Genomic DNA, 26172 nt, shown 5'->3' with positions numbered 1-26172 from the left:
TCCCTCTTCCTGGGCTATGTGTCGGGCTGAGTCATCAGTCGCTCCCCAGGAGGTGGAGCCAGCATTGTGGTGGCAGAGCAGAGCTCTATTCAGAGTTCAGGGGCACTCCCACCTCCCACTAAGGTGTAATCCTTGCATTTACCACCAGTCATCCCCCAGCCCTGTCACTCAACACAACCCAGACAGCAGATACACATCCTAGCAGAGGCGGGCTGAAATGGTTAGGCAAGCAAATGCTAGCTTTCTAAAAGTAGAATTTGTAAACACAGGATATTAAAATAAACTTTACTAAAATAAGTATTTTATTATTCTGAGTTCAGGCATACTAAACTTGACTTTCTACCATGTTCCCTGAGCCTGCTGGGATTATAGAGTGTAATAATTCCAGCAGGCCATCTTGGCCTAAGAGAACAGGTAGCCTTACAATAGTGAATAACAAAATTGGCTGTAATTCACTATTAGGACATGCCACACACATCAGGGCTTGTCCTACCTTACACTTACAATGCACCCTGCCCTAGGGCCTACCATAGGGGTGACTAATATGAAGCAAAGGGAAGGTTTTGAGGCTGGCAAGTGGTATGCACGGTATGCAAAGAGAAGGCATGGCAAGAGGACGTCCCACTTACCCCTCATTGGATATTCCAGGCCCATGATCATGCCCTTTAGGGTTCGGTTGACTCTCTCAACCAACCCATTTCCTTGGGGGTGGTAAGGGGTGGTGAACTTGTATGTTACATCACACTCTTGCCAAAGGGATTTCATATACTTGGATATGAAATTGGTGCCCCTGTCCCTCACCACCTCTAATGGGAATCCCACTTGTGAGAAAATTCCCATCAGTGCCCGTCCCATCACGGGGGCCGTCACTGTCCTCAGAGGGATGGCTTCAGGGTACCAGGTGGCATGGTCCACCAATACCAGGATGAACCTGTTGCCCATGGCTGTCTTGGGGTCCAGAGGCCCAACAATGTCAATACCTACTCGCTGGAATGGAGTACTGACCACGGGGAAGGGTTGCAGAGGAGTATTGTGCTTCCCTCCGCTCTTACCACTTGCCTGGCAAGTCTGGCAGGTCCTACAGTAAGCATCTGAGCTCCTGTGCAGTTGGGGCCAATACAAGTGGGTGACAAGCCTGTCATAGGTCTTGTCCATCCCCAAATGTCCTGCTAAAGGCACATCATGATCCAGCTCCAGTAGGAAGGCTCTGAACTTCTCGGGTACCACCAGCGCACGGGCTGACCCAGGTTCAGCAACCTTAGGCTCAGAATAAAGGAGGTCATTCTCCCAGTACACATAATGTGTTACAGACTGAACACCATTGGCCTGGTCTGCAGCCTGCTGCCGCACACCCACGAGAGAATGGCATTCTTTCTGCTTCCTGCAGAATTCCTCCCTGGAGGGGCCTCCTTCTTGCTGCCAATGGGTCAGCTCAGGCAGGTCCCCCAGTTCAGCAATCTGTTCCCCTGTAGGCTCCAGCGCATCCCCCTCAAGGTCTGCTTCCTCCTGGACCGTAGGAACTCCAGGGGTCGGCTTCACGCGCCCCCAGCGCTTTCTCTCTAAGGCCGGTTCCTGGGCCTCTCCTTCAGGCCCAAGGATCTCTTGAGCACCCCTACTGGCTGCCATTGACCGGGTGGTCACGCACGCCCAGTCAGGCAGGCCCAGCATCCTCAGGTCAGCTGTTTTCTCCACCTTTTCCCAAGGGGCGTCCTCCAGATCATTCCCTAGCAAACAGTCTACAGGCATGGACGTTCTCACAACAACCTGCAGAGTACCAGTGACCCCCCCCCCCCCCCACTCAAGGGGAACTTGAGCCATTGGACATTGACTCTCTGAGTTGTCAGCATTGATAACCCTACAGTAGGCATGGGGTACAACCTGCTCTTGAGACACCAGGTGCTGCCTCACTGCAGTCACGCTGGATCCTGTATCTCCAAGAGCCTCTGCTTTCTTACCATTGATGGTCACCACCTGCCCATATTTCTCAGTGTTAGTGGGAACGTAGTTCTCAGGGACCATTTCACTGTCTCAAAGAGGGACTAGGATCATCTGGACAGGATCTCCACCCCCTGGGACTGCTACTTCCTCCCCAAAATTAACACTAGCCATTTGCCGGGGTGGAGCACCAGTGGGTGCTGGTTTACCAAACAGGTGACACTTAGGGTCAGTGGCAATGTGATCCGGGTCACCACATCTGTAACAGTTGAAGGGCCCTCTTGGAACAGGTCTACCTGTCGGGCCCCGGTCTGCTTCGGGGGTGGGGGAGGCTGTGAACCTTTCCCCTGGTTCCCTTGGGGATTACTTTGGGGGCCTTTATGGAACCCTTTCTGTTTATCCCTGTCCCCCCCCCACTCTTCTGCTGGGGACCCTGCCCACCTCTGGCTGAGTCTCCCACTGGACCCTTGTGGACCCTGGTGCTGAGCCAGCGGTCCGTCTCCTCAGCGAGCTTCCTCGGGTTGGACAGCCTGCAGTCAATCAGGTGCTGGCGTAGCTCAGGAAAACAATTTAGCGACAAGTGCTCCCAGGCCATTAAATCAAAAAGCCCTAGAAAATCATTCACCTTACCACCCTTTACCCATCCATCCAGTGCTCTGCAGAAAAAGGTTACATACTCCACATACGTTCTCCCAGGAAGTTTAATACAATCCCTGAACCTCTGCCTATACATTTCAGGAGTTAACCCAAACCTGGTCATTAAGGCATCTTTCATGCGGGAATAGGAATTGTGTTCTTCAGGGGGCAAATCTAGGAGGGTGTCCTGCCCTTCGCTAAGGAACCTCCCCCACAACCCCGCTCCCCAATCCTTGTCAGGGACCCGGTGGGAAGACATGGCTACTTCATAGGCCCTAAACCACTGTCCTATGTCATCCCCCTTAAAGAATTCCTTAACCACATCTTTGGGTATGTACACCCTGGACTCTACCTGCACCGGCGTTGTGCTGCCACCAGGAGGAGGTGTTTCCAGACTTTTCGCTTTCAGCTCTAACTCCTTCAATCTCATGTCATGATCCATTTGGCGTTGTTGCGCTTCCATTGCCAATTTTTGCTTCTCAATTTCCAGTTGTCCAGCTAACTTTGCCATCTCCATGGCATGTGCCCTGTCTGCTGCTCTGTCTGCCAGCTCCTCTGGTGACAGGCCTCCGCTAGGATCCACAATGCCATCTGGTGGTATGACTTCCAACGCATTCTATGGCTCTCTTGACTCCTTCCAGGCTCCCAGCGCCTTGATGTATTGGTTTTTTTTTTAATCCAGCATGGGGAACCCTGAACTTGACACAGTAACCTTTCAATTGCTCTACTGCGTAGCCCTCCAGTCCTCTGTGTTCCCAATCTACATCTTCAATTCCAGAGATCTCAGAGGGTGCTCTTCCAGCAGGGAGTGAGCCAGGCATGGCTTCCAAAAAATGGGAGATTTCTCAACAAAGTTAAAAATGGAAATCTGTGGCTACTTTATAGGTCTGCTCTCCCTGTGTGGTGATCAATAATTCACTGTATGTTAACTACAAATGCAAATTCGCAAATCCTTACAGCTGCCTCCAATGTTGGATTTGGGGGTCTCTGGGTGGCGCAATTATTCACTTGTGACAAGCAGGGACCCTCTCCTCTAAGTCAGGGCGCAGGATGACCCCTTCAGGATGACCCTTGCTCACCCTCTAGGGGCGTGGCGTCAGCAGCCAAGTCTAAACTTCAGGCGTTATGGTTAAGCATTTGTAGGTACACACAGTAAATACATTAATCCCCCCACAAAAATGGACACCAGTCATTGGTTATGTAAAAATATGAATACTTTATGTAAAAATAATATATCTATGCAGGCAAAATATCCCAAGACCTCTGATAACGTTTTAGCTTTGGCCACTAGATGAGAAACAATGGCAAGTGTTCTTCTTGATTTGTAAACTACTTCTCTGTAGTCTTTCTTATCTGTAAGGGGGTGATATTCCCTTCCAGGTGCAGTTCTACTATGCTGGGGCCAGGGTTGTGAGGGTAGGAGGCTTCAGTGCGCTACTGAGCACGTTTACGGCCTTCAGAATGGGCCTCGCTGATCCTCACGCTTCCGGCGGTGCGCTTTGAATGCTACGTCGATTTCCCGGCCTGGGGTACTCGTCTTACCGCTTTAGTGCGTTTTAAGTAAGGCTTCTCCTCTCCTTCCTCAGCAAGGCAGACAGCAGGCCAGTCCTTCCAGCTTCTTCTTCTTCCTTCTAGTTGGGCATAGGTTCGTTGTGGGAAACAGGATCTAGTTTCTTGGGAGCAGGGCTTCTATACTTATACTCAGTTTCTTTTGTTCTTTCAGGCCAGGGGGGCCTTTGCATAGCCTAATTCAGTTTTGAAGCACTCTGTTGTGCTGTTCCTGGTTTTTCCTTTCAGTGTGAGGGGTACACACATCAAACGCTCCGCAGGAGGTGGAGCCAGCATTGTGATGACAGGGGCAGCCAGGAGTACTCTGTTGACAGTCCTCCCTCTTCCTGGGCCAGGTGTTGGGCTGAGTCATCAGTCGCTCCCCAGGAGGTGGAGCCAGCATTGTGGTGGCAGAGCAGAGCCCTATTCAGAGTCCAGGGGCACTCCCGCCTCCCACTAAGGGGTAATCCTTGCAGTCACCACCTGTCATCCCCTAGCCCTGTCACTCACACAACCCAGACGGGAGATACACATCCTAGCAGAGGCGGGCTGAAATGGTTAGGCAAGCAAATGCTAGCTTTCCAAACGTAGCATTTGCAAACACAGGATATTAAAATAAACTTTACTAAAATAAGTATTTTATTATTCTGAGTTCAGGCATACTGAACCTGACTTTCTACCATGTTCCCTGAGCCTGCTGGGATTATAGAGTCTAATAATTCCAGCAGCCCATCTTGGCCTAAGAGAACAGGTAGCCTTACAATAGTGAAATACGAAATTGGTTGTAATTCACTATTAGGACATGCCACACACATTAGGGCTTGTCCTACCTTACACTTACAATGCACCCTGCCCTAGGGCCTACCATAGGGGTGACTAATATGCAGCAAAGGGAAGGTTTTGAGGCTGGCAAGTGGGTGCACTTGCCCAGCCAGCATGACAGTACCAGACTGCACGCAGGTTCTGCAATGGCAGACCCTAGACACATTTTCAAAGGCTGCTTTTGTGGGTGGCGCAACCAGTGCTGCAGGTCCACTAGCAGTATTGGCATTTACAAGCCCTGGCACTCCTGGTGCACTTTACTGGGGACTGATAGTAAATCCAATGAGCCAATCATGGAAATCAATCACAGATACATTTTACATTGGGAGCACTTGCACTGCGGCATGGGTTGGCCGTGGCGCAGTGACCTGAGCAGCGAAAACCAGCAAAAACATCTGAGGCACATTAGCAAAAAGTGGAAGGGAGACTCACGCCAAGGTGCCAGGTCTAACACACCTCAAATTTCTTATACATACTATTCACACCTGACAGCGTCCTTCATTGGTTTGATGAGTGAAAAGTAGACCACGCTGTCCTCCCTCATCAATAAGACACAATCTCCAGAGTGCTGATTCCCATTCACCAATGTCATCAAAATATATTTGCGGAAATGATTCCCCTTCCCACTTTTTAAGGATGAGACTAAGTCAATCTTTCAGTCTCCAGTGAGGTCACGTTGGAAGAGCACCCCAGACCAAAACCATGAGGAGCAGTCGCGCCCCAGACCAAAACCACGAGGAGCAGTCGCGCCCCAGACCAAAACCATGAGGAGCAGTCGGTTAGAGGAAGCTTCTCACCAGTTCTTGTCTCTGTGTCCATTTACCACAGGCAGAGGACAATAGGCATTGGATCCCTGGCTCCATGATCCTCCCATGATTCCCAAGCTGAATGACCAAGGACAGGACCAGGCGCTGGAACAGTGCCAGTAGCGCCAGTTCGGCCAGTTACTGGTGCCTCTAGTCCCAGCAGCTGCACCAGCATCGGTGGGAATTTCAACAGAGATACTTGCAGTGGAACAACAAAGCGTGTGAGTGCATTGAAGCCTCTGGATAGAAGCTGGAGGAGTCTTTCTACCCTCAATTTTGCACTCAGGTTGCAAGAGGGTATTATAGAGTTGTGTGTCATGCACGTGGATGCAAAAGTGCTGTTAGATCGAAGAAAAATCACTATTTTGAAGCTGCCCCAACTCAAAATTCTTTTTGTTAATATAAAGCCACACAAACGTTGATTGCTCTTTATTCACTACGTAACCTTAGTAATCATATGATGAACGTGTTTCTTGTAAAAACAGCTGAGTAGGACTGAAGGAGAGAAGGGTGGTTGACAAAACATAAGACCCTCCTGTACTTAATCCCTTCAACCAATGTTAATATAAACCTCAATGCAGATTGGAATACTGAGATAAATTTTCAAGGTCTGTTGGCCTTGGGAAGTTTCCTGTGTAAAATGTATGCAATGTATTCAAAAATATGTAATATTATTACAATTACCCACAGTTAGATAAGCTTAAAAAAATATCCAACAAAATACCCGCCTCTTCTGACACTTGGAAAACTTTTCATGAAAAGAAAAGTTTTAAAGGGTATATCATGCATTTTAAAAGATGGAGGGCCGTTCTCCCTTAAATTGACATCATGAAATGAAAGTGACTCTATACCTTTTCACAACACTCTATGCCCGTCCACTCCACGACACTCTACTCAAATCTCACATTGTACTCCACTGAACTCTATGCCCTTTCACTCTATCACACTCCACTCCCTCCACGACACTCCACAGCACTATACACTACTCTGACACTCCATTTCACTCCTCACCATACCACTCAACTCTACTGTGCGCCACTCCACGCCACTCTATAACTCTCCAGTGTACTCCAATTTACAACATTCCACTCCATACTCCTTTCCCCCCCACTAACATTTAGCAAGGTTGAAAAGCAGGCACTCTGTTTTACAACATTGCAAACAAATATTGTCCAAGCCAATTTTTCTTGCATAGATGAGACCTATTGGCTTTGCTCATGCTTGTTGGGTGTAGTAGCTTTAGAGGTGCAGTTTGTGGATATGAATGGGTTTACTATTTTGTAAGTGGGTGTATGTCACTCACTAAACTCCTCCCTACTCCTCCCTTATCCCCTTATACTTAGTCGTAAGTATTCCCCATTTTTCAGCCACTCCCCCTGTTCTTCCAACATTTGCTTCTAAAAGAGATACCAGCATCTGCGGAGGTCTCTGCTCATGGAAATAGAAGCAACAGCGGCATAGATATCCACATGTAGATTAGTGAATAACATTTTGTAGTTCATACTAAACGTACTACACAATGCAGGTGGTTTGTGAATAGTTCCCTCTACTAATGAACCTATACTCAAATTACATATTTATATTTGTATTATTGGAGAATGCACACGAACATAGAAGGAACAGAGGCATAGATATTTACAAGTAGATTAGTGAATACCGATTTGTAGGTCATACTAAGTGTACCACGAAATGCAGTTTGGTTGTGAATAGATTCCTTTATGAATGAATATATACTCAAATTACAGATATGTATTAGTATTATTGCAAACGTTTAGTTATTCTGAGCAGATGTACAGAGTTGTGTTTTCACTACCTGTTTGAACTGTAGTAGAAAAATTAGCACCTAGTCACTCTTAAGGGCTCATGTTTTCTATTCCATTGTCAGTGGACAAACATATCTGCTGAAGTTCATTGAATGAATGAATGTTTGAATACATGACCTGAGAATCCCCTCATATGCCTTTTTGTGTGGTTTGACAGATACTGGAAGTAAGGAACATAAAATCGTCAATAGAAATTAAAAGAAATACCTTGCAAGCAACTGATTTCTTTATGCTGAATGGTATTCCATAGAGAGGCCCCTTTTCTTTCTGTTTCTTGAGCTCCTGAAGCTGAGACTGGCACTCCTGAATAAAATCTGTGATGCAGTTCACCTCCATGTGCAACTCCAGCGCCTGAAATGGATGTAAACAAAGAGCATACACATTATCAGACCAAAATAAACCTAGTCTCAAGAAGTCAATGTCTTTCCTTCGCCAACTGATCAATCAACAGGTTCCTATAGTTAAAAGTTTGGCAGCACTCATAATGTCTTTGGGGCAGATGTATGAACATCCAGATTTGCGAATGTCAAATAGCGATTTTTTAGAAATCGCTATTTGAGATTTGCAAATTGGTATGTATGTAGAAAATCGATTTTTTTTGCGATTTCTTAAAATTCCTTATTTGCGATTTGCAAATTGCGAATCGCAATTAAGGAATAATTTCCCATTCATTTCTATGGGCCAGGAGGCCCATAGGAAAGAATGTGAAGTTATTCTCATTTTGCGATTCGCAATTTGAGAATTTCAAATTGAGAATAATTTCAAGGGTGAAAGGGTGTCATAAGGACACCCTGATGCACCCCTGAAATTCACATGTGTGCGCATATGGCGCACATACATGCCCTAAGAGCATGTATGTGCGCCACATGGCACCTTCACAAATGCAAAAAAGTGCTTTTGTGAAAGAAAGCGCAATTTACCACCAACTCCAAGTTGGTGGTAATTTGCGATTTCTTAATGAGAAATCTCACAACTTGGGTGCTTCATACATTGCATTTAAGAAATCGCAAAATTTGCGATTCCTTAAATGCAATCGCAAAATAAGGAATCGCAAATGTGCGATTCCTTATTTTGCACTCAAATTTGCTACATACATACCACGCTGAAATTCTGCGAATTTCGGCGTTTGCTGACCCATTTGAGCTTCATACATATGGCCCACAGATCCATAGGGGAACAATAGACATTAGAAAGTGCCATGAACCAGTACCGTTCAAGATTTCCTTTAGCTCTCTGATTTTAAATGAGGTATGTTGATTAATGAATGATTTAAGACTCCTCCTAAAATTTAGCACCAGTTGTGTCAAAATGAGAAGTTCACCAGTTGCACAACTCTTAGAGCATTGCAGGGGCGGCTTCTCCATTATGGCGGAGGAGCATCACCCGACTGCTGGAACTAGCACACGTACATGGAAAATAAAATTATAATAGAGCAATTAAAAAAACTGCGTTATTATAATTTGATTTTACATGTATGAGGGAGCCACAGCTGAGTCTTGAGTGTGGGGCCATCAGCAGCAGCAGAAGGAGTGGTGGGCACAGGGCACAAGTGAGCATGTCGATTTTGGCCGGCCGTCTTAGGACAACCAAACCGACATGCACACTTGGATTTCTCAAGGCTGTTGCTTGGAGATATCAGCAGGGCTCAGGAGCACAGGCTCCCAGTCCATTTTGTCCGGCCGTCTTAGGACAACCAAACCGACATGCACACTTGGATTTCTCAAGGCTGTTGCTTTGAGATATCAGCAGGGCTCAGGAGCACAGCTCCCAGTCCCTGACGGAGCGTGAAATGTTGTTAATAAAAATTTAGAGAGCGCACGTACGCCGGGTGGCTTTGTGGCACTAAAAGGCTCCAAATGCAGCCAAATAGGGACATACGATCTAGCTTTGTGCAAATAGCCAGGTTTTCAGGGATTTCCTAGATTGCAGGAGATCTGTGCAGGACCGAATTTCCCATGGGAAGGAGTTCCACAGTTTGGGGGCAAGAGTGGCAAATCTTCGGCCTCCTTGGCAGACCCTTTTAAACATCCGGGTGGAAAGAAGAGAGAGCTGAGCAGACCTTAAGTCACGCCTGGGAAAGTACCTGGAGATTAGGCTATTAATTAACATAGGGCTGGTGCAGTGCAGAGCCTTAAAAATAAGGCAACCAATCTTAAAAACACAGCGCTGTGAAATAGGGAGCCAAGGCAGTTCCTTAAACACTTGGGTTGCTGATGCCATCTAGGTAGTTGGAAGACCAGAGGTGCAGCATGGTTCTGGACCATCTGTAGGCGTTCAAGCAAATAATGTGGCATACCAAAATACACAGAATTAGCGTAGTCCAGGTGAGATGAAACAGAGGCTATAATAACCTGGATCAGTGCGTCCTGTGTGAGAGAGCGATATATTTTCCTGATCTTGTGCATTTGAAGGAAACACTTGCGGCCACATGCATCATTGTTGCCGTTTGCGATTTCTTAATTGCGAAAATTAAGGAATCGCAATTAAGAAATCGCAAAAGGCTATGCAACAAGAAATCGCAATTTTTTTTGCGATTTCTAAAAATTCCTTAATAGTGATTCACAATTTCCGAATCGCAATAAAGGAATCACTTCCCATTGATTCCTATGGGCCAAGAGACCCATAGGAATCAATGGGAAGTCATTCTCAATTTGCGATTCGCAATTTGCGAATCGCAAATTTAGAATGCAATTTCAAGGGTGCAAGGGGGGTCCAAAGGACCCCCCCTGCACCCTTGAAATATAACTTTAAGTACATGTTTCACACACACATGCCCCAATGGCATGTGTGTGTAAAATGAAACTCAAAAATGCACTTTTGTGCATTTCTGAAAGTTTTTGCAAATTAACATGAAGGTCAACTTCATGGTAATTTACCTCTCCCTATTTGCAAATTCGCAAATTTAAAATGTTCATGCATTGCATTCAAGAAATCTCAAATTGAAATTTCTTAAATGCAATCGCAATTTTAGAAATCGCAACATGATTGCGATTTCTAAAATTGCGAAAAACATGATACATCCCAATTTTGTCAATTGCACTTGCAAACGGCCGAAAATTGCGATTCGCACAGTTTGCGAATGCAATTGACAATGATGCATGTACCCGTTGGACACCACTGCACCAACCTGGGTTTCCAATGAAAGGTCACTGTCAACTGAGACTCCCAATGTTTTGGCGGAAATGGAGGGTAAGGAAGGAGATCCTAGCTCTGATGGCCAATAATGTGGGCTCCAAAATATATGGCTATTCCCAGTAAGAACAATCTCTGTCTTACCGGGGTTTAATTTGAGATGGTTATAATCCATCTAACGTTGGATATGCAACATAGTAGCCTGGAAAGCAGTAACAGAGCTGTGCAGACCAAGTCAAGTCACGTCAAGTCAGAATTTATATAGCGCACTACATACCCAGAGGGTCTCAAGGCGCTTGAGGAAGGGGGGGGGGGAGGTTTACTTATCGAATATCCAGGTTTTGAGCTGTTTTCTGAAGGCTAGGTGGTTTTGAGTAAGGCGGAGGTGGATGGGAAGGGAATTCCAGGTTTTGGACGCTAAGTAGGAGAAGGATCTTCCCCACATGGTGGCTTTGTGGATGCGCGGAACAGCGGCGAGGGCTTGGTTGGACGAACGCAGCTGGCGGGTGGGGGTGTAAAAGGAAAGGCGCGTGTTGAGACAATCAGTTCCAAGTTCGTATAGGGCTTTGTGTGCGTGGGTGAGGAGACGGAACGTTATCCTCTTGTTGACGGGGAGCCAGTGAAGGTCTTTCAGGTGAACGGAAATGTGGTCTGTGCGGGGGATGTCTAGTATGAGTCTGGCTGAAGCATTTTGGATGCGTTGGAGTTTTCTCTGCAGTTTTGCGGTGGTACCGGCATAAAGGGTGTTTCCGTAGTCCAGACGGCTTGTAACCAGTGCGTGGGTGACTGTTTTTCTTGTTTCGGTGGGGATCCAGCAAAATGTTTTTTTGAGCATGCGTAGGATGTTGAAGCATGATGATGAGACGGCGTTGACTTGTCTGGTCATCGAGAGTGAGGAGTCCAGGATGATGCCCAGGTTCCGTGCGTGGTCCGTCTGTATGGGGGCTTTTCCTAGGGCCGTTGGCCACCAAGAGTCGTCCCAGGCGGAAGGGGATGCACCTAAGATGAGGACTTCCGTTTTGTCCGAGTTCAGTTTCAGACGGCTGTGCTTCATCCACTCGGCTACTTCTTTCATCCCTTCATGTAGGTTGGTTTTGGCGGTGATTGGGTCTTTGGTGAGTGAGAGGATCAGCTGAGTGTCATCAGCGTAGGAGATGATGTTGAGGTTGTGTTGACGTGCGATGGTTGTGAGGGGGCTAATGTAGACGTTGAAGAGGGTGGGGCTGAGTGATGATCCTTGCGGGACGCCGCAGATGACTTCAGTGGCCTCTGACTTAAAAGGGGGAAGGCGGACTCTCTGAGTTCTTCCAGCGAGGAACGAGATGATCCAGTCCAATGCTTTTCCTTGAATTCCGATGTTTCTGAGGCGTTGTATCAGGATGCTATGGCAGACTGTGTCGAAGGCTGCAGAGAGGTCAAGGAGGATGAGGGCGACTGTGTCTCCGTTGTCCAGTAGTGTTCGAATGTCGTCTGTTGCTGCGATGAGGGCGGTCTTGGTGCTGTGTTTGGCTCGGAAGCCAGACTGTGAGGAGTCGAGTGATTTGTTGGTTTCGAGGAAGGCGGCGAGCTGATTGTTGATGGCTTTCTCAATGACTTTGGCAGGGAATGGGAGGAGCGAGATGGGGCGGTAGTTTTTGAGTTTGGTGGGGTCAGCTGTGGGTTTCTTCAGAAGGGCGCTGAGTTCAGCGTGTTTCCAGCTTTCTGGGAATGTGGCGGAGTTGAGGGAGCAGTTGATGACGTCTCGGAGATGGGGTGCGATAATGGAGTCTGCTCTGTTGAAGATGTGATGGGGGCATGGGTCTGTAGGGGATCCTGAGTGGATGGAGTTCATCAGGCGAATGGTGTCTTCTGTGGTGATTGGGTTCCAGTCGAAAAGGTTATTCGGAGGAGATACAGGTTCGGAGGTGAGTGGGGTGGACTGGTTTACGGGTTGGTTGTCAAAGCTGTTATGAATGTCGGCGATTTTGTCATGGAAGAATGAGGCGAGGGAGTCGCAGAGGACTTGAGAGGGGGTGATGTCGTTTGAGCTGGCGGTGGGGTTGGTGAATTCTTTGATGATTTTGAAAAGTTCCTTGCTGTTGTGGGCGTTGTTGTCTAGTCGGTCTTTGAGTGCTGATTTCTTGGCTGTCCGGATTAGTTGATAGTGTTTGCGGGTGGCGTTTTTGAAGGCGGCTTGAGTGATAGTGTTTGGGTCTTTTTTCCAAGTTTTCTCAAGGGAACGACAGAGCTTCTTGGATTTCTTAAGGTCATCGTTGAACCAGGGGGCGTTCTTGCTTCCTTGCTTGATTTGATGTTTTTTCAAGGGTGCTAGTTTGTCGGCGGTTTGGGTTAAACATTGTGTGAGGTTGATGGCGGCTTGGTTAGGGTTCGTTGAATAGGCAGGGGGTTTTTGAAGAAGCGATGTGGAGATCTGGTTGATGGTGATTTTGTTCCAATTTCTTCGCAGAGTTGGTTGAGGGTGGTTGTGGATCGTGGTCTTATTGTAAATGAAGTGGATGCAACTGTGGTCCGTCCAGTGGAGGGGTGTGGTGTCCGTGAAGGAGATATGCTTGCTGGAAGTCAAGATAGGGTCGAGTGTGTGTCCTGCATAGTGTGTGGGGGTGTTAACAAGTTGTTTGAGTCCGAGATTGGCGAGATTGTCCAGAAGGGTGGTAGTGTTACTGGCGTTGCTCTTTTCCAGATGGAAATTGAGGTCTCCCAGTAGAATGTATTCTTCCGAGGGGAGGGCGTGTGGGGTGATGAAGTCAGTGATGTCTTCGCTGAATTTTGTACGGGGTCCTGGTGGCCTGTAGAGGAGGGTGCCTCTGAGTGTGGTCTTGGGGTCGGTGTGGATCTGGAACACTGAGGACGAGTTGTAGATCGTCTGCATAGTTGAAAACTGACACCTTCCTGTCTTTGAGAGACAGGATCAGGGGGGCCATATAAAGATTGAATAAATGAGGAGAGAGTGCAGAACCCTGAGGAACACCGCAGGAGGTATTGCAAGAGGGGGCCAGGAAGTATCCCTGGCGAACAACCTGCGAGCTGTCCCCCAAAAAGGATGCAAGCCAGCGGGCAGCCGACCCCTGGACACCAGCCTGTTTGACACGGTGGATCAAGATGGTATGATCGGCTATGTCAAAAGCAGCGGAGAGATCCAATAACACCAGTGCCTGAGGGGAGTTTATGTCAGCATTATCTCGGAGAGTATCTAAGATGGCGAGAATCACGGTCTCAGTGGAGTGGGCTGGCCTAAAGCCAGCCTGATGGGAATCCAAGTATTTCGACTCCTCTAGAAAGTTAGAGAGGCATTTACCCACATGGCTCTCTAGGACCTTTGCCAGAAAGGGGAGCAGGGAGCATGAAACCGGCCCGCTTTGCCCAATCCCGGTGCTTAGCTCATGCTGAGTAACACCAGTATAAGAGCAGCATCTAAATTGGCGAAGGAGAGCCTGGGAGCCTGTGTGTGCAGCTCCGGTGCATTGGGAGATAAACAGCGTGGCGAGGCCGCGAAGCAGCAGCGGCTTGTGACAGGATGTAAGCTTTTTTTTGTCCCCTGTGCACCCCCCACCGCTTTTCCATGCTAGTTGCTGCTACTGAGAGGGCCCACAATCCTGAAATCTCATGAAGCATTTGCAAATGGCAGAACACAAAACAAAACAGTACACATCACAGGAGGCACAGAGACAGACTGCAGACAGGAGAAAACGAATCCTTACTAACGGGTTGAAAGTCTCACACCCTCTCATTTGGCGATAGTCCCACACCACAGCACACAAGGTGTGAGAGTGCTGCTCTCATACCTTGTTTCACAGTTTTTATAATTGGGAGGGAGTCTCATGCCATGTAGACACTCCCCCCATTTGGGGAGGCGAGGGAAAAAGAAACAACAAGAAAAATAAAATATCCCAGCGTCCCTATCCCCCTCACCCAGAGCAATATACCAATTAGCAAAAGAGCAAGCACGTGCTGTGAGCAAGCCTGACTACAGTAATTCCCCAAACACTGTGGCCAAATAGTAAACTTTAGATCACTGATTTGCAAGAATTTGGCCTAAAACCTTAGGAAGAAGTTCATAAAGTAATCTCATGAACTATTTTTTAAAACTTGAATTATCTATTGAGCCTAACTTTCCCCAGGCGTTATACAAATTCATCCTTCTAGGTGTCACTAACGGAAGGAATTCCTTACCCTATGCAAAGAACACAAAGTAAGGGGCGTATCTACTAAGAAAATGTTGGAGTGCGGTGTTACGCCAAATTTGGCAAAGCTACGCTCTGACATTAATAATTTCAACTCGTATTGCCATCCTATGACCAGGTTTTACCTGTAAAGGTGACATTCTGGTGGTCTTGTAACTATGCCCCTAAATGTTCGACAGAGTGGATCTCCAGCAGGTCATCTGTGGGTCATCAGTGGAAGTAGTCAATGAGCTCTTGAAGTTCGAAGTCTTGCTTCAGGTCTCACCGAAGGTTCCCAATGCACCAAAGCGAGTGCCATACCTAAGCTTGGTAGCATTTAGGACGATTAATTTTCTTACAACTATTACCTTTAGCATGGCCGGTTTCAGCAGTGGTGATGCCTAGTGCGACAATCTTTTTTTGGTGCCCCCCCCATGCACAACCTTCTCCAAGAATTCCGCCACTAACACCCGCCAACAGTGCGCCTTTTCCCTCCATAGCTCTCCGTAGTCCCTCTCCTAGATGCATTTCATTTGATTAATAGCGCTACATGTACTAGGGTAGAACGTCAGGTCATTTCACATCACCCACATTATACAAAGACAACTAATCATATTTGTATGTGTGTAAATCTGTATGAGTGTAAATCAGTCTATAAGACATTTAACATATGTCTTTAGTTTAGACAGGCACACACGTATGATTTAAAAAGCAAAACAGTGGCTGAGTTAGCCTTTACTAATAAAAAAGTATTTCTACCCAAATGAAACCTTTTTTAGCAACATTAGGATAATGAAAGACTAGAGGAAAACATAGTGTTCTTACCTGTGCCATGCAGTTTGCATGCAGCTCTTTGATGACAATTCATAGATCGCTGTGCTATATTAGGATTGTAATTTATGAACTGCAGGTAACAAAATGATCTGTGTGGCAAAAACAGTAACCTATTGAGCTCGCTACATAAAATACTGTTCTGTGATCTGCATGGTAAACGCTCTTTGTAGCAAGCGTATTAATCCTCTGGACTACTTTATGATGAGAAAAACCTGGCACTAGACAACACTTCAGCAGCAAAAACATTAATCTCCAGAGTTATTTTGACATTTTTATTGTTGCCTCAAAATTGCTCGACCCACAATGAGGTCTGCTGCAGGTCCTTTTAAACCCATAAGTTGTTTCTAAACACAGCCCCTTCACCCCACCAGTGTGGGATACCGAATGCATTTTTACTTGATGCAGGTCATTTTGGTGGTACTATCGGCTGTAGTGTTGTGCCTGTGATGTAACGGATCCGTCCGGAACGTCAGGGTCATGTGACCTGGAAAAAATAAAAGTATGGACGCGTAAATGTACGCCAGTCAGGCCACGGTAGCGTGGTCCAGTAACAAGTCACCTCCAGTCTCCCGTGTAGTATTTAAAGTGCCCTCAGGCCCCGTACAATAGTCCCCACGGTGTCGTACCAGTCGGGTACCTGAATCAACATCGTCCTACCAGACTATAAAACAGGTCTACAAACAGCCAAAAACCTGTCCACACACTCCCTTGGTAGACAAGCTCATCTGTTACTTACTGCCCGATTGCCCTATAGGCCAGACCGACCCTGTACTTTGGATTCTCTGTTCCCGAGGGCTACGCTACGTTACACAGGAAAGACATGGCTTGGCAGTTCGGGCTGCACTGTTCCCATGAGGGTCAAGGCTGATTTGCATATGGACATGTCTTAACTGGGGTGGTGTGGAGTGCAAAAAAATGATGGATTTAGGCCCAGATGTCGTACTGGGGTGAATGTATGACATTGTTCTGCATTCTGTCCATCAATTGTTGTTTTTGCATTTGTCACCCCGAGTGGGATGGGTATGCTCAGACGTGAGTCCCATGCTCTTCACACCACTGGAGTCAAGCTATCCTGGCTGAAGACGGCTGATAGCCAGAAACCGGTCCCAGGATGCTTGATTTCGGCCCAGGAAAGACATGGCTTGGCAATTCGGGCTGGACTGTTCCCATGAGGCACAGGGTCAAGGCTGATTTGCATATGGCCAGGACTGAACTGGGGTGGTGTGGAGTGCAAAAAAACGATGGATTTAGGCCCACATCTCTGTACTGGGGTGGATGTATGACATTGTTCTGCATTCTGTCCATCAATTGTTGTTTTTACGCTATGCTACACGACGTCATGTCTCGCTATACGGAAGTGCGAGAGTAACACCACAACTTTGAAACGTGGCGCGGCGCATTTGATCGCTGCTGTTGTTTTTGGTATTTTTGGCATTTTTTTATTTCATTATCCTATTTTCTTGCTGCAACCATAAACAAAGGGCCCACAGACTGTCCCTGGGCTCTCTCAGCCCTTAGGGCCTTGACGACCTCGAGCTGTATGCCCCAGCCTCCGAGGGATAAAAAAGGAGGTGAAAACAGGCTCAGGCACGGGACGCAAGGAAAGAGCTGCAACCATCAAGGAGACCATGGTGATCACACACAGCGAAGAAGAGGCAGAGAGGACAGCTAGGATCTGGGACTCAATCAAAATCTGGTAGGAAGTGTGAATGTGGATGAAAGTGTGTCTAGTATAACCCCCGTGTTAGGCCCAGTAGCCCAAGGATGGGTCAACATGAAGTGGGGTAACATCTGATACCCCATGGCATCATAGGAGCTGATATAAGGTTCTAATATCAGCATATCCAAAAGAACCGGCAGCAATAAATATCAAGACTACCCAAGCTGGCTATAGTGAATGGGTATAACAACGGCTGAACTTGGAAGGATTCTGTAGTACGTAGCCGGGGAACAGAGGCAAGTAAGAGGAAGATGGCTGGCGGTGGATGGAGTGAGGGATTGATCGATAAATAAATGGAACAGTCCAGGTTGGGAGAAAGAATATAGGGCAGAATAGTGGCCCAGAAGAGCCTTGCCTGGAAAGTAAAAGCGAATTAAAAAGACAGCGCAGGGTGGACACTTAATATAAAGGAAGGAGAAAAAATATATAAAAGACATGGCACCTGGAAAGTAAAGTAACATTAAGGCTTAAAAACCCCTAAAAAAACTGACGATAAAGAAATAGGGCCAAAAGGATTGGATAAAAAGCAGAAAGAGAAGGGAAAAGCCAACAGCCCACAAGGAAAAGTATTTGCATGCAAGAAAACTATTCAAAAGAAGAAACAACCCTTGAATAAAACCCCCCTGCAAAGCCATCTAAGTGGGGTAACAGGAGGATCTTCAGTTAAAAAACTTGGGCCTCATTTATGAGGCCTTGCGTCAGTTTAGCGCTTCCGATGCGTCACTTTTTGTGACGCATCGGCGGCATAAAACATGCCTCCTGTTGCGCACTATCTACAAAGTGACGCATCTAAGCAGATGCGTCACTTTGTAAACCTCTGCTCAACATTATACCTGCGTCAGGTATAATGTAAGCAGGGGGGCGTTCCCCCGCAAAAAACCTCGTAGAAGTGACGCAGTGAAATCTATGAGATTTCACTGCGTCACTTCTAGGACGCTGTTGTGTCAAAATCTTGCGCCTGCCTCACAGCAGGCGTAAGACTTATGCAGGCCCTTTCACATGGGGCTTGCCCCATGTGAAAGGACGCATTGCTGGAGTTGCGTCACTTTTGTGACACACTCCAGCAATGCGTCACTTTTGCGCCATACAGATACGTCAGAAATACTGAGTATCTGTAACTCCTTGCGACATGATGCGTCATACAGTAAATATGACGCATCAGGTATGTCTCAAGGAGTGCGCACTGAGATGTGACGCATCGCTGCTTTCACGCAGCGATGCGTCATTTCTCATAAATGAGGCCCCTTGTGTGCACAAGACGGCAGGGGCTGTCCGAACACCGCCGGTTCCCCAGCACGTGCCCAGCGTGACGAAGGATGGCCGGGGGCCGTCCTGAGCATGCAAGGGTTACGTCCCCTAAATAAATCCCCGCACCTCGGCGAAATTCGTGCTGCAGGGAAGGGGTTAAAGACTTTGTGGGGAAACACTTCAAAAGAGATAAAGCAATAGAGGAAGTGCAGCTCGACATTGATAAACAACCACTATTAGTCAAGTCGCTATCCCTGAAGTTAGATTCCCCGAATCAAATTAATCATAATATTTCAGACCTAATCCTGGACCCTAGACTGTCCTCATCACCTAAATTATTTTCCCTCACTGACAATCAAGAATCCGAGGGAGAGGGTGAAGGATCAGACTTGGAAGGTGACTCACATACTATTGACCATAATAACCAGATAAAGGAAACGAGGAAAGGAAAGAAGGAGTGGATATTTTGCAGGACAGCGTAATTGACTCAATGGTGAAACTTGAGGCCACGGGAACCTCAAGTGCCTCATTTCTGGACGTAATGTTAATTCTGCAAAAATCATTGCAAGGCCTGCTCGAGGTTGCGGTAATGAATAATGACATATTAAAAACCCATAGAGAACATTCTAAAGCTATGGTGGGGGGGGGGGGCAAAGGGGGGGAGTTGAAACAAATCAAAGATGTTATGCCCTCCATAGTTAGGCCAGTTGGTGGGGACCAACCAGGGGGGGATTGAGACGCGACAGGGAAGTCTGCTGAGGGGTACTTCAACATAAAAGGAGGAGCCTAGTGCATTTATCTCACGATACCCAATGATTATAAAGAAACAGGGGTAGAGGAGGAGTTATAAGCACCGTATACCATGACCTTGGAGATGGAGGAAAAACCCTAGAAAGGGTCATCCCATAATTCAGCAAGGGAAAAACGACCTAGTTATGAAAAAAGGGTGTAATAGTTTAGTAAGGAATGTAATGGTAGCTCCAGGAAAACATATCCCTGAAAAAGGAACAGTTATAAGTAACTTATGAGAAGAGGAAAGGAGGCAAAAAGATGAAGGAGATCCTAGGTCTAAAGAAAGAAGGGTGAAAAAAAATGCGAAAAATCAAGAGGGTGGCGAGGAAACCAGGATGGAGAAGAGAGGACAAGGAAGAACAGGAAGGTATTTAGGTCATATGGAGAAGGGGAAGGAAGCAGAACCTCTGGAAAGATGGGAGAATGACTCAAAAGGGGGTCCACAAGATTGAGAAAATTTAAACAGGATCTATGGCTATACTTCTAAGCTGTTGGTCAGGGTTTAGGTGGAAAAATGTGAGGAAATTAAACTCACTAAATCGATCACAATTGTTATTCTCCTTATCTAAATGTATAAGTCTACAAATTATTGGCACGGAGGACCTCAGAGAAGTAGGTTTTACTGTAAATACTAGAGGAAATAAAGTAACTAAGGTTCTCCTATACTCTTGGTTAGTAAAGTCAGCATTAGTAAAAGCACAGCAGGTGTCACATAAGGAAGGTATATGATTAATACAGTGGATAGAAATGCCGGAGTACAATAAGTGAGATGAATCTTGCGGGGTTGGGACTAAGACAGGTTAGGCTGAGGGACCCTGGTTGAGATAATAAGAAAGATCTTAAAATCACGATAAGAGATAAGGAAATAGAGAGAGCTAGGGAGGATATTCCGGTGGGAAATAGATATAGGGATCTTGCATCCCTGGCATATGAGGAAGATTGGAGGGTTAAGCGACATCGAATAAGAGTTAGGGTCGTCAAACAGCCTGGCTTTATTATCCTGGAATATAAATGGGTATAACAGAATATCGAACTTGGAAATCTTGACAGTCATTGACAGTAACGTGATCGTGTGCTTGCATCAGACCTGGCTGTGCGACGAAACCCATTGATTGAAGTGTTTGTCCAACAGACTAAAGTAGCAAGGAAGAAACAATATGGCCATCCCTCGGGTGGACAAATGACGTTGGTTTCTACAAAAATTGCCAGGAAGTTAATCCATTTGGAATTAAAATGCAAATGGGTAATGGGTTGTAGGGTGTTGTTGATGAACCCAGACCCACGATATGAAGGCATTGTCATAATAAATGTGTATATACAGAAGGGTAAAGAGAATGAATACAAGTCAGAACTGGAAAAAGTTAAAGAAGATGTGCTGTCCTTAACCGACAATTATTTTAAGGACATACTTGTTGTGCTTGGTGACTACACTCATAACTTAGATCCTCGGAGGGTCGACCCATGGTGTAAGGAGCTGCTAACTTCATATAAAATAAATGATGCCACCTTCCGGATGGTGGATATATCAGCACAAGATATGGTCCTAGAGCAAATTATGGGCTCAATGGGTTTAGTCAGTATAAATGGCAGAGTGGAGTCAGATCTACCAACAAATCGTACAGTTAAGATAGGCCAGCAACCCTGTCCAATTGACTATGTCTTTCTAAATACTTGGTATTTCAAATTAATTAAGAACTTTGAAGTGGCAAGAGTGGAGGGAAGTGACCGTTACCCACTAAAGCTAGAAAGCTAGAAAAACACAAAGAGATAAAGTTCTCCAGGTCAATAATGACTACCCAAGGCGCCTAACAACAAATATATCTGAGGAGCATTTGGTAAAATTAGAGGTGGTAGAGCAGAACCAAATATTGGGAAATATTCTGAATAGTGAGGATAACAACTGGTAGGAAATATAATTAGCTAAGTGGTTGAGTGCCTAAGGGTTAAGATAAAATCAAGAAGGTATGGTGAGGGGTGGAAAAATAGAACCCAATCCAATGAAAATACCTAGTTTGACGAAGAATGTCATACATTAAAAGCAAACATCAGACAAAGAGAAAGAAGACTCAGGGGAAAGTATAATGTAGAATTACTCCACAACCTCCAGAAATTAAGGATAAAATATAAAATGGTGATCAGAAATAAAAAAGAATATATAAAGAGAGCTGCTGGGTAAAACTACTGTCTGCAATAGAATCCAAAGACATAAAATTATTTTGGAAGCTGATCCAAGAAAGCTCAGGCAACACATTAGGGTCCCTGAGCTGCGTAGTACCAGAAGATGATTGGGTAAGGTATTTAGGGGAAATGTATGGAAATGGCCAGCAAAAGAGAGAGTGAGAACTATAGTGTGGCCAGGTGTGAGAGAAGAAATCAAGGAACACTTCACACCGAGAAATATAAAAAAAAACACATCTAACCTTACCTTGACTAGAGCTGCAGGAGCAGACAACCACCCCGCTGTGATCATAACAAATAGACTAGAGTGGTGGGCAGAATTTGTTTCCAAAAGATTCCTTGGGATCCTTAATACTGGTCTTATATCAGAAAATTGGAAAGGAGAAATTATAAGGACCATCCATAAACAAGGCGACATCAAAGCCCCAAAGAACTATAGAATAATTATTTTATTAGATGGTGGAGAAAAATTATTTGCAAAAATAATCCTGGAAAGAATTAAGGACTGGGCTGAAGTAAACCAAGTAGTTCCCTAGTGGGGGTTTAAGGAGGGGCAATCTAGAGTCAACCACCGTTTTACGCTATGGTCAATCGCGAGGAAGTATATTGAGCAGAGTGGCAGTTTGTTCTGCTGCTTAGTAGACTTCCATGCAGCGTCTGACCTTGATAGACAGTGAAACATTGCGGGAGAGGTTGCTCGGATATAACATCCCATTGGATCTGCTAAAGTTAATGAAAGCTCTACATACTCATAATTGGGCGCTAATCATTGTGGATATAGAGGGGAGCCATCGCAGAAAATCCCAATTGGAAACAGGATAAGACAGGGGTGTGTATTGGCCCCTCTACTTTTTTCCCTATTCATAGCAGACTTACGCTCAGTCTTAGGCACTGCAAGAGGGGCTAGCCCAAAGCTAAACGGAAAAAACATTACTTGTCTTTTATATGCAAACAATCTCATAATAAGAGATCAAACAGAGATGGGTCTGCAAAGAAATATGAATATGTTCAATGAATATAGCAAGCGTAAAAAATGAGTGGTAAATATGGACACGACAAAGGTATTAAGCTTTGGGAGAAGAAAACTAAAGTTTAACTGGTATTGGGGGAGCTAGAGGGCGCACGAGCTAATGGCCGCACTTCAGTGAGGCTCTGGCTGCCTGGCCAGAAACATCCTTAATTTATCCGCTTACCCTGCAGGTGGACACCTGGAACTCACACCGTGGGTAGACCTACCTGTTCTGCAGTGCCCGTCCGATTCTGGTGGGGATCTGAGGTCCGACGCCTGAGTTACGACGCCGAGAACTCTCCCCGGGAAGCGCCGCTGCGGAGGGCTACTGCGGCGGCCTGGACACTGGGCTACGCGAGACCGCGGCTCGCCACGAGGCGGCTAGGCCTCGAAGTCACGGAGATCGGCCTGAAGGGCGGGCGGTCTGCTGGCGGCTCACCGGGTGCAAGCGGAGGTGAGGCTCTCCCCCTCTGGGGCCACTGCAGCGTGTGGAGACGCAGTACAATGCTCCGGTGACCGGCCGGAGTAGCGGACAGAGACGGCAATATTCGCCTGGGCCTGGCGAAGGGGTTTGATTTCTACCCGGCCTAATTACACGCTTCCCTGCCGATCCCCCGGGATCCATCCAAGACCCCGCTGCACCCGGGTGCGGCGGCCTGAGGAGCGACAAACAGCCGCCGGAAGACATCGGAGGGGTCCATATTGCAGGTACTACTGGTGGCGCATCAATCCTCCCCTCGCCCCGCGGCCCGTCCCCCCCCGGGTGCTCCCTCTGCTCGGGCCTGCCTGGCTCTACCCCGACGTTCCGCTGCCCGCCTTCCATCGCGGGCGTCCCCGGCTGGCCCTAATCACTGGAGACGGAGTGCGGGGGGAGCGAAAGGAACATTGGGCGTTGCTGGTCTGTTTCCCCACGTTGATGACATCGCCTCGTGCGTGACCGCCACGCGGGGGGCCGCTGAGACGCGCTGACTGTCTTGGAGGAGGGGAGCATGGGACCTCTTGCCACTTACCGGCCCCATTGGGTGCCCACAGGCGGGGCACGATGGGCAAGAACGATGCTAAACAGCCCAAGCTCTCCTTTGAACCTGCGACCGCAAAAAAAACGTTGCGTGGCACGACGGGTGCCGGCGGTGCCCCGGGACCATCGAGCACTGAGCCCCCCCCTGCACCCATGGCTCCAGAATTGTGACTGCTAATAGATGAGATGCGACAGGGTTTCGCCACTATTGTGGATAAGGTTGACCGCTTGTCTTCCAGGATGGATGGTGTGGCGCAGAAACTGGAGGTCCACGAGTAGCGATTGACGGAGGCGGAACGTCGCATCTCCACTGCAGAAGACACGTCCACGACCCACGAAACGCGCCTTACCCGCATGGACAATATCCTCAGAGTGATAGCGGCGAAGAATGAGGAGTTGGAGGCGAGGAGCAGACGCAATAACATTCGCGTCACGGTGGTTCCGGAGTCCACCAACACTGGACGTATGGAGGACTATGTTGAGCGCATACTAATCACTGCAGTGGGTAAGGAGGCCTTCTCTAATCAATTTATTGTCGAAAGGGCGCACCGCTCTCTGGGCCCGACTCCCAAGCCGGGGGCGCAACCGCGGCCTATCATCGCCCGGCTGCTTAACTACCGCGATCGGGATGTTGCGCTGCGCGCAGCACGGACAAGCCGGACCCTGGCCTGTGATGGTGTGCAGTTCTCCTTGTACCTGGATTTCACGCCCATGGTGCAGGACCAGCGGAGGAAATTCTTGGATGTGAAAAAGAAGCTGAGAGACATGCAGGTGGATTACGCACTTCTGTACCCGGCGCGACTCAGGGTGACCCATCAGGGCAAACAACATTTCTTTACGAACCCACAGCACGCTGAGGACTACGTTAAGAAACTCCGCACTGCTAGGAGGGGCAGGCGTAACGAGGAGGAAGACGAGGCGGGTGGGAATCCTGCCGAGCACGATGAGTCATGAATGTGTCCTTGTGAACACTTGCTTGCTGGCTCCCTGTTGAACTACTGATGCTTGTTTCGGATTCTGTGCCCTGCTTGCGCTGGGGCTGCCCTGGCCTACCTGTGGAGACATTGATGACTGCTTTCTTGCATTGTAGACTTGCTGCTGAGAGGTAACTGGAGTTGAACACTTTACCCCGCTGCTGGGACAGTTCCTGGATTGCGCAAGTTGGTGGCGATACAGGAGACAGTGTGGGCAGCAGCTGATATTTGGGCGGTCTGCCTGAACTGATTGGTAACTTGTCCGATTGGGAAGCGGTGGTGAGGCATGATGGTTTGATGTACGGGCTAAAACCTGCAGGGGTTATATATGCCGGGCACCACCCCTTCTTCTCTGTCTTCCCCATATGGCGTATGCGGGGCGGGAGGGGAGTGTTGGGGTGTATGGGTGCGTACCTCTTCTGCCCCTGGGAGGGGATTCCCCACATGGTTTTTCTATGGTTATTGAGTATAGGGTATGGGGTGGGGGGAGGGGTCACGATACTGGCAAGTTTGGGTTGCTTCAGTGGGCTGGGGGAGGACTAGTGGTACGGGGGTTGTGTTACTGTGTGTGGAGGGTGGGGGGGTGTTTGACAGTTGGGATGGGTGTTGTTGAGAATGGGAATGTTCTTGAGGATGACGTTCATGGCGTGTATGCTAGGACTGAGGTTCAGGTATGTGTCAGCATGGATGATCGAGAGAAGCGACTGTTCTGGACAGCGGGTAGTTTGGTACTTGGTACGTTCCCACTGAGGGCTGGAGCACTGGACCTTTGCTTGTTTCAGGGATATGGTGATAAACACGGGTGATCGCGCTTTGACTACTGTATCCATGTTGTCCTGGAATGTACGAGGCCTTAATGACCCCCGGAAATGCAGGAATGTAATTGCATATTTAGATAGGCATCATGTGCAGATAGCGATGCTCCAGGAAACCCACCTGAACCCACGTAATGTCCCTCAGTTCGCAAACAGATGGGCGAATGTGAGAGAGTTTTCTTCCTATTCCACCTATTCAAGGGGGACGGTCATTCTGATCAATAAAAGGTTGTCGTTCCAGAAGTTGGGAGTGCGGGTGGATAATGAGGGGAGGTATGTGATCCTTTGGGGGAGGCTGGGCACTGATGTGATAATGCTTGTAAATTGTTATGCACCTAATGTCGACACACCTGGTTTTTTCTTGACGTTGTGGGGTCATGTCCTAGAGGTCGAAGCCACGCACATAGTCTGGGGGGGTGACTTCAACTTATCACTACATCCAGGGGCGGACAGTTCAGACGGTAGTGGACAATACAACACGAAAGCTAGGGACACACTTCAGGGCATACTGACAGAGGCAGGATTATTGGATAGCTGGAGGCACTTACACCCGGCAGCTAGGGAAGGTACCCACTTCACTGCACACGCGCGCTCATGGGCAAGGATCGACTACTGCTTTATCTCACGGGGCCTAGCTGGGGGAGTCGTTCGGGTGAAACATCTACCTCGTACCTACTCGGACCATTGCCCTGTATTGACCGTTCTGGAGATGCCTGGCTATG

The 26172-nt window shown here is 47.5% G+C and overlaps 1 protein-coding gene across 1 annotated transcript in view; it reads right to left on the bottom strand.

Annotated features, from left to right (window-relative positions):
- The window catches only part of LOC147747112 (vitamin D3 hydroxylase-associated protein-like), a 455455-nt gene that overhangs the window by 364008 nt on the left and 65275 nt on the right, over positions 1–26172 (bottom strand). Inside the window, exon 3 of the mRNA XM_086952363.1 lies at positions 7778–7921. Coding sequence (XP_086808489.1) covers positions 7778–7921 — 144 coding nt within the window. The remainder of the gene's footprint in view (positions 1–7777; positions 7922–26172) is intronic.

The sequence above is a fragment of the Lissotriton vulgaris genome, chromosome 1_1 (genome assembly GCF_964263255.1).
Source record: "Lissotriton vulgaris chromosome 1_1, aLisVul1.2, whole genome shotgun sequence".
Lineage (NCBI taxonomy): Eukaryota > Metazoa > Chordata > Amphibia > Caudata > Salamandridae > Lissotriton > Lissotriton vulgaris.
This window is presented reverse-complemented; position numbering and strand designations above follow the sequence as displayed.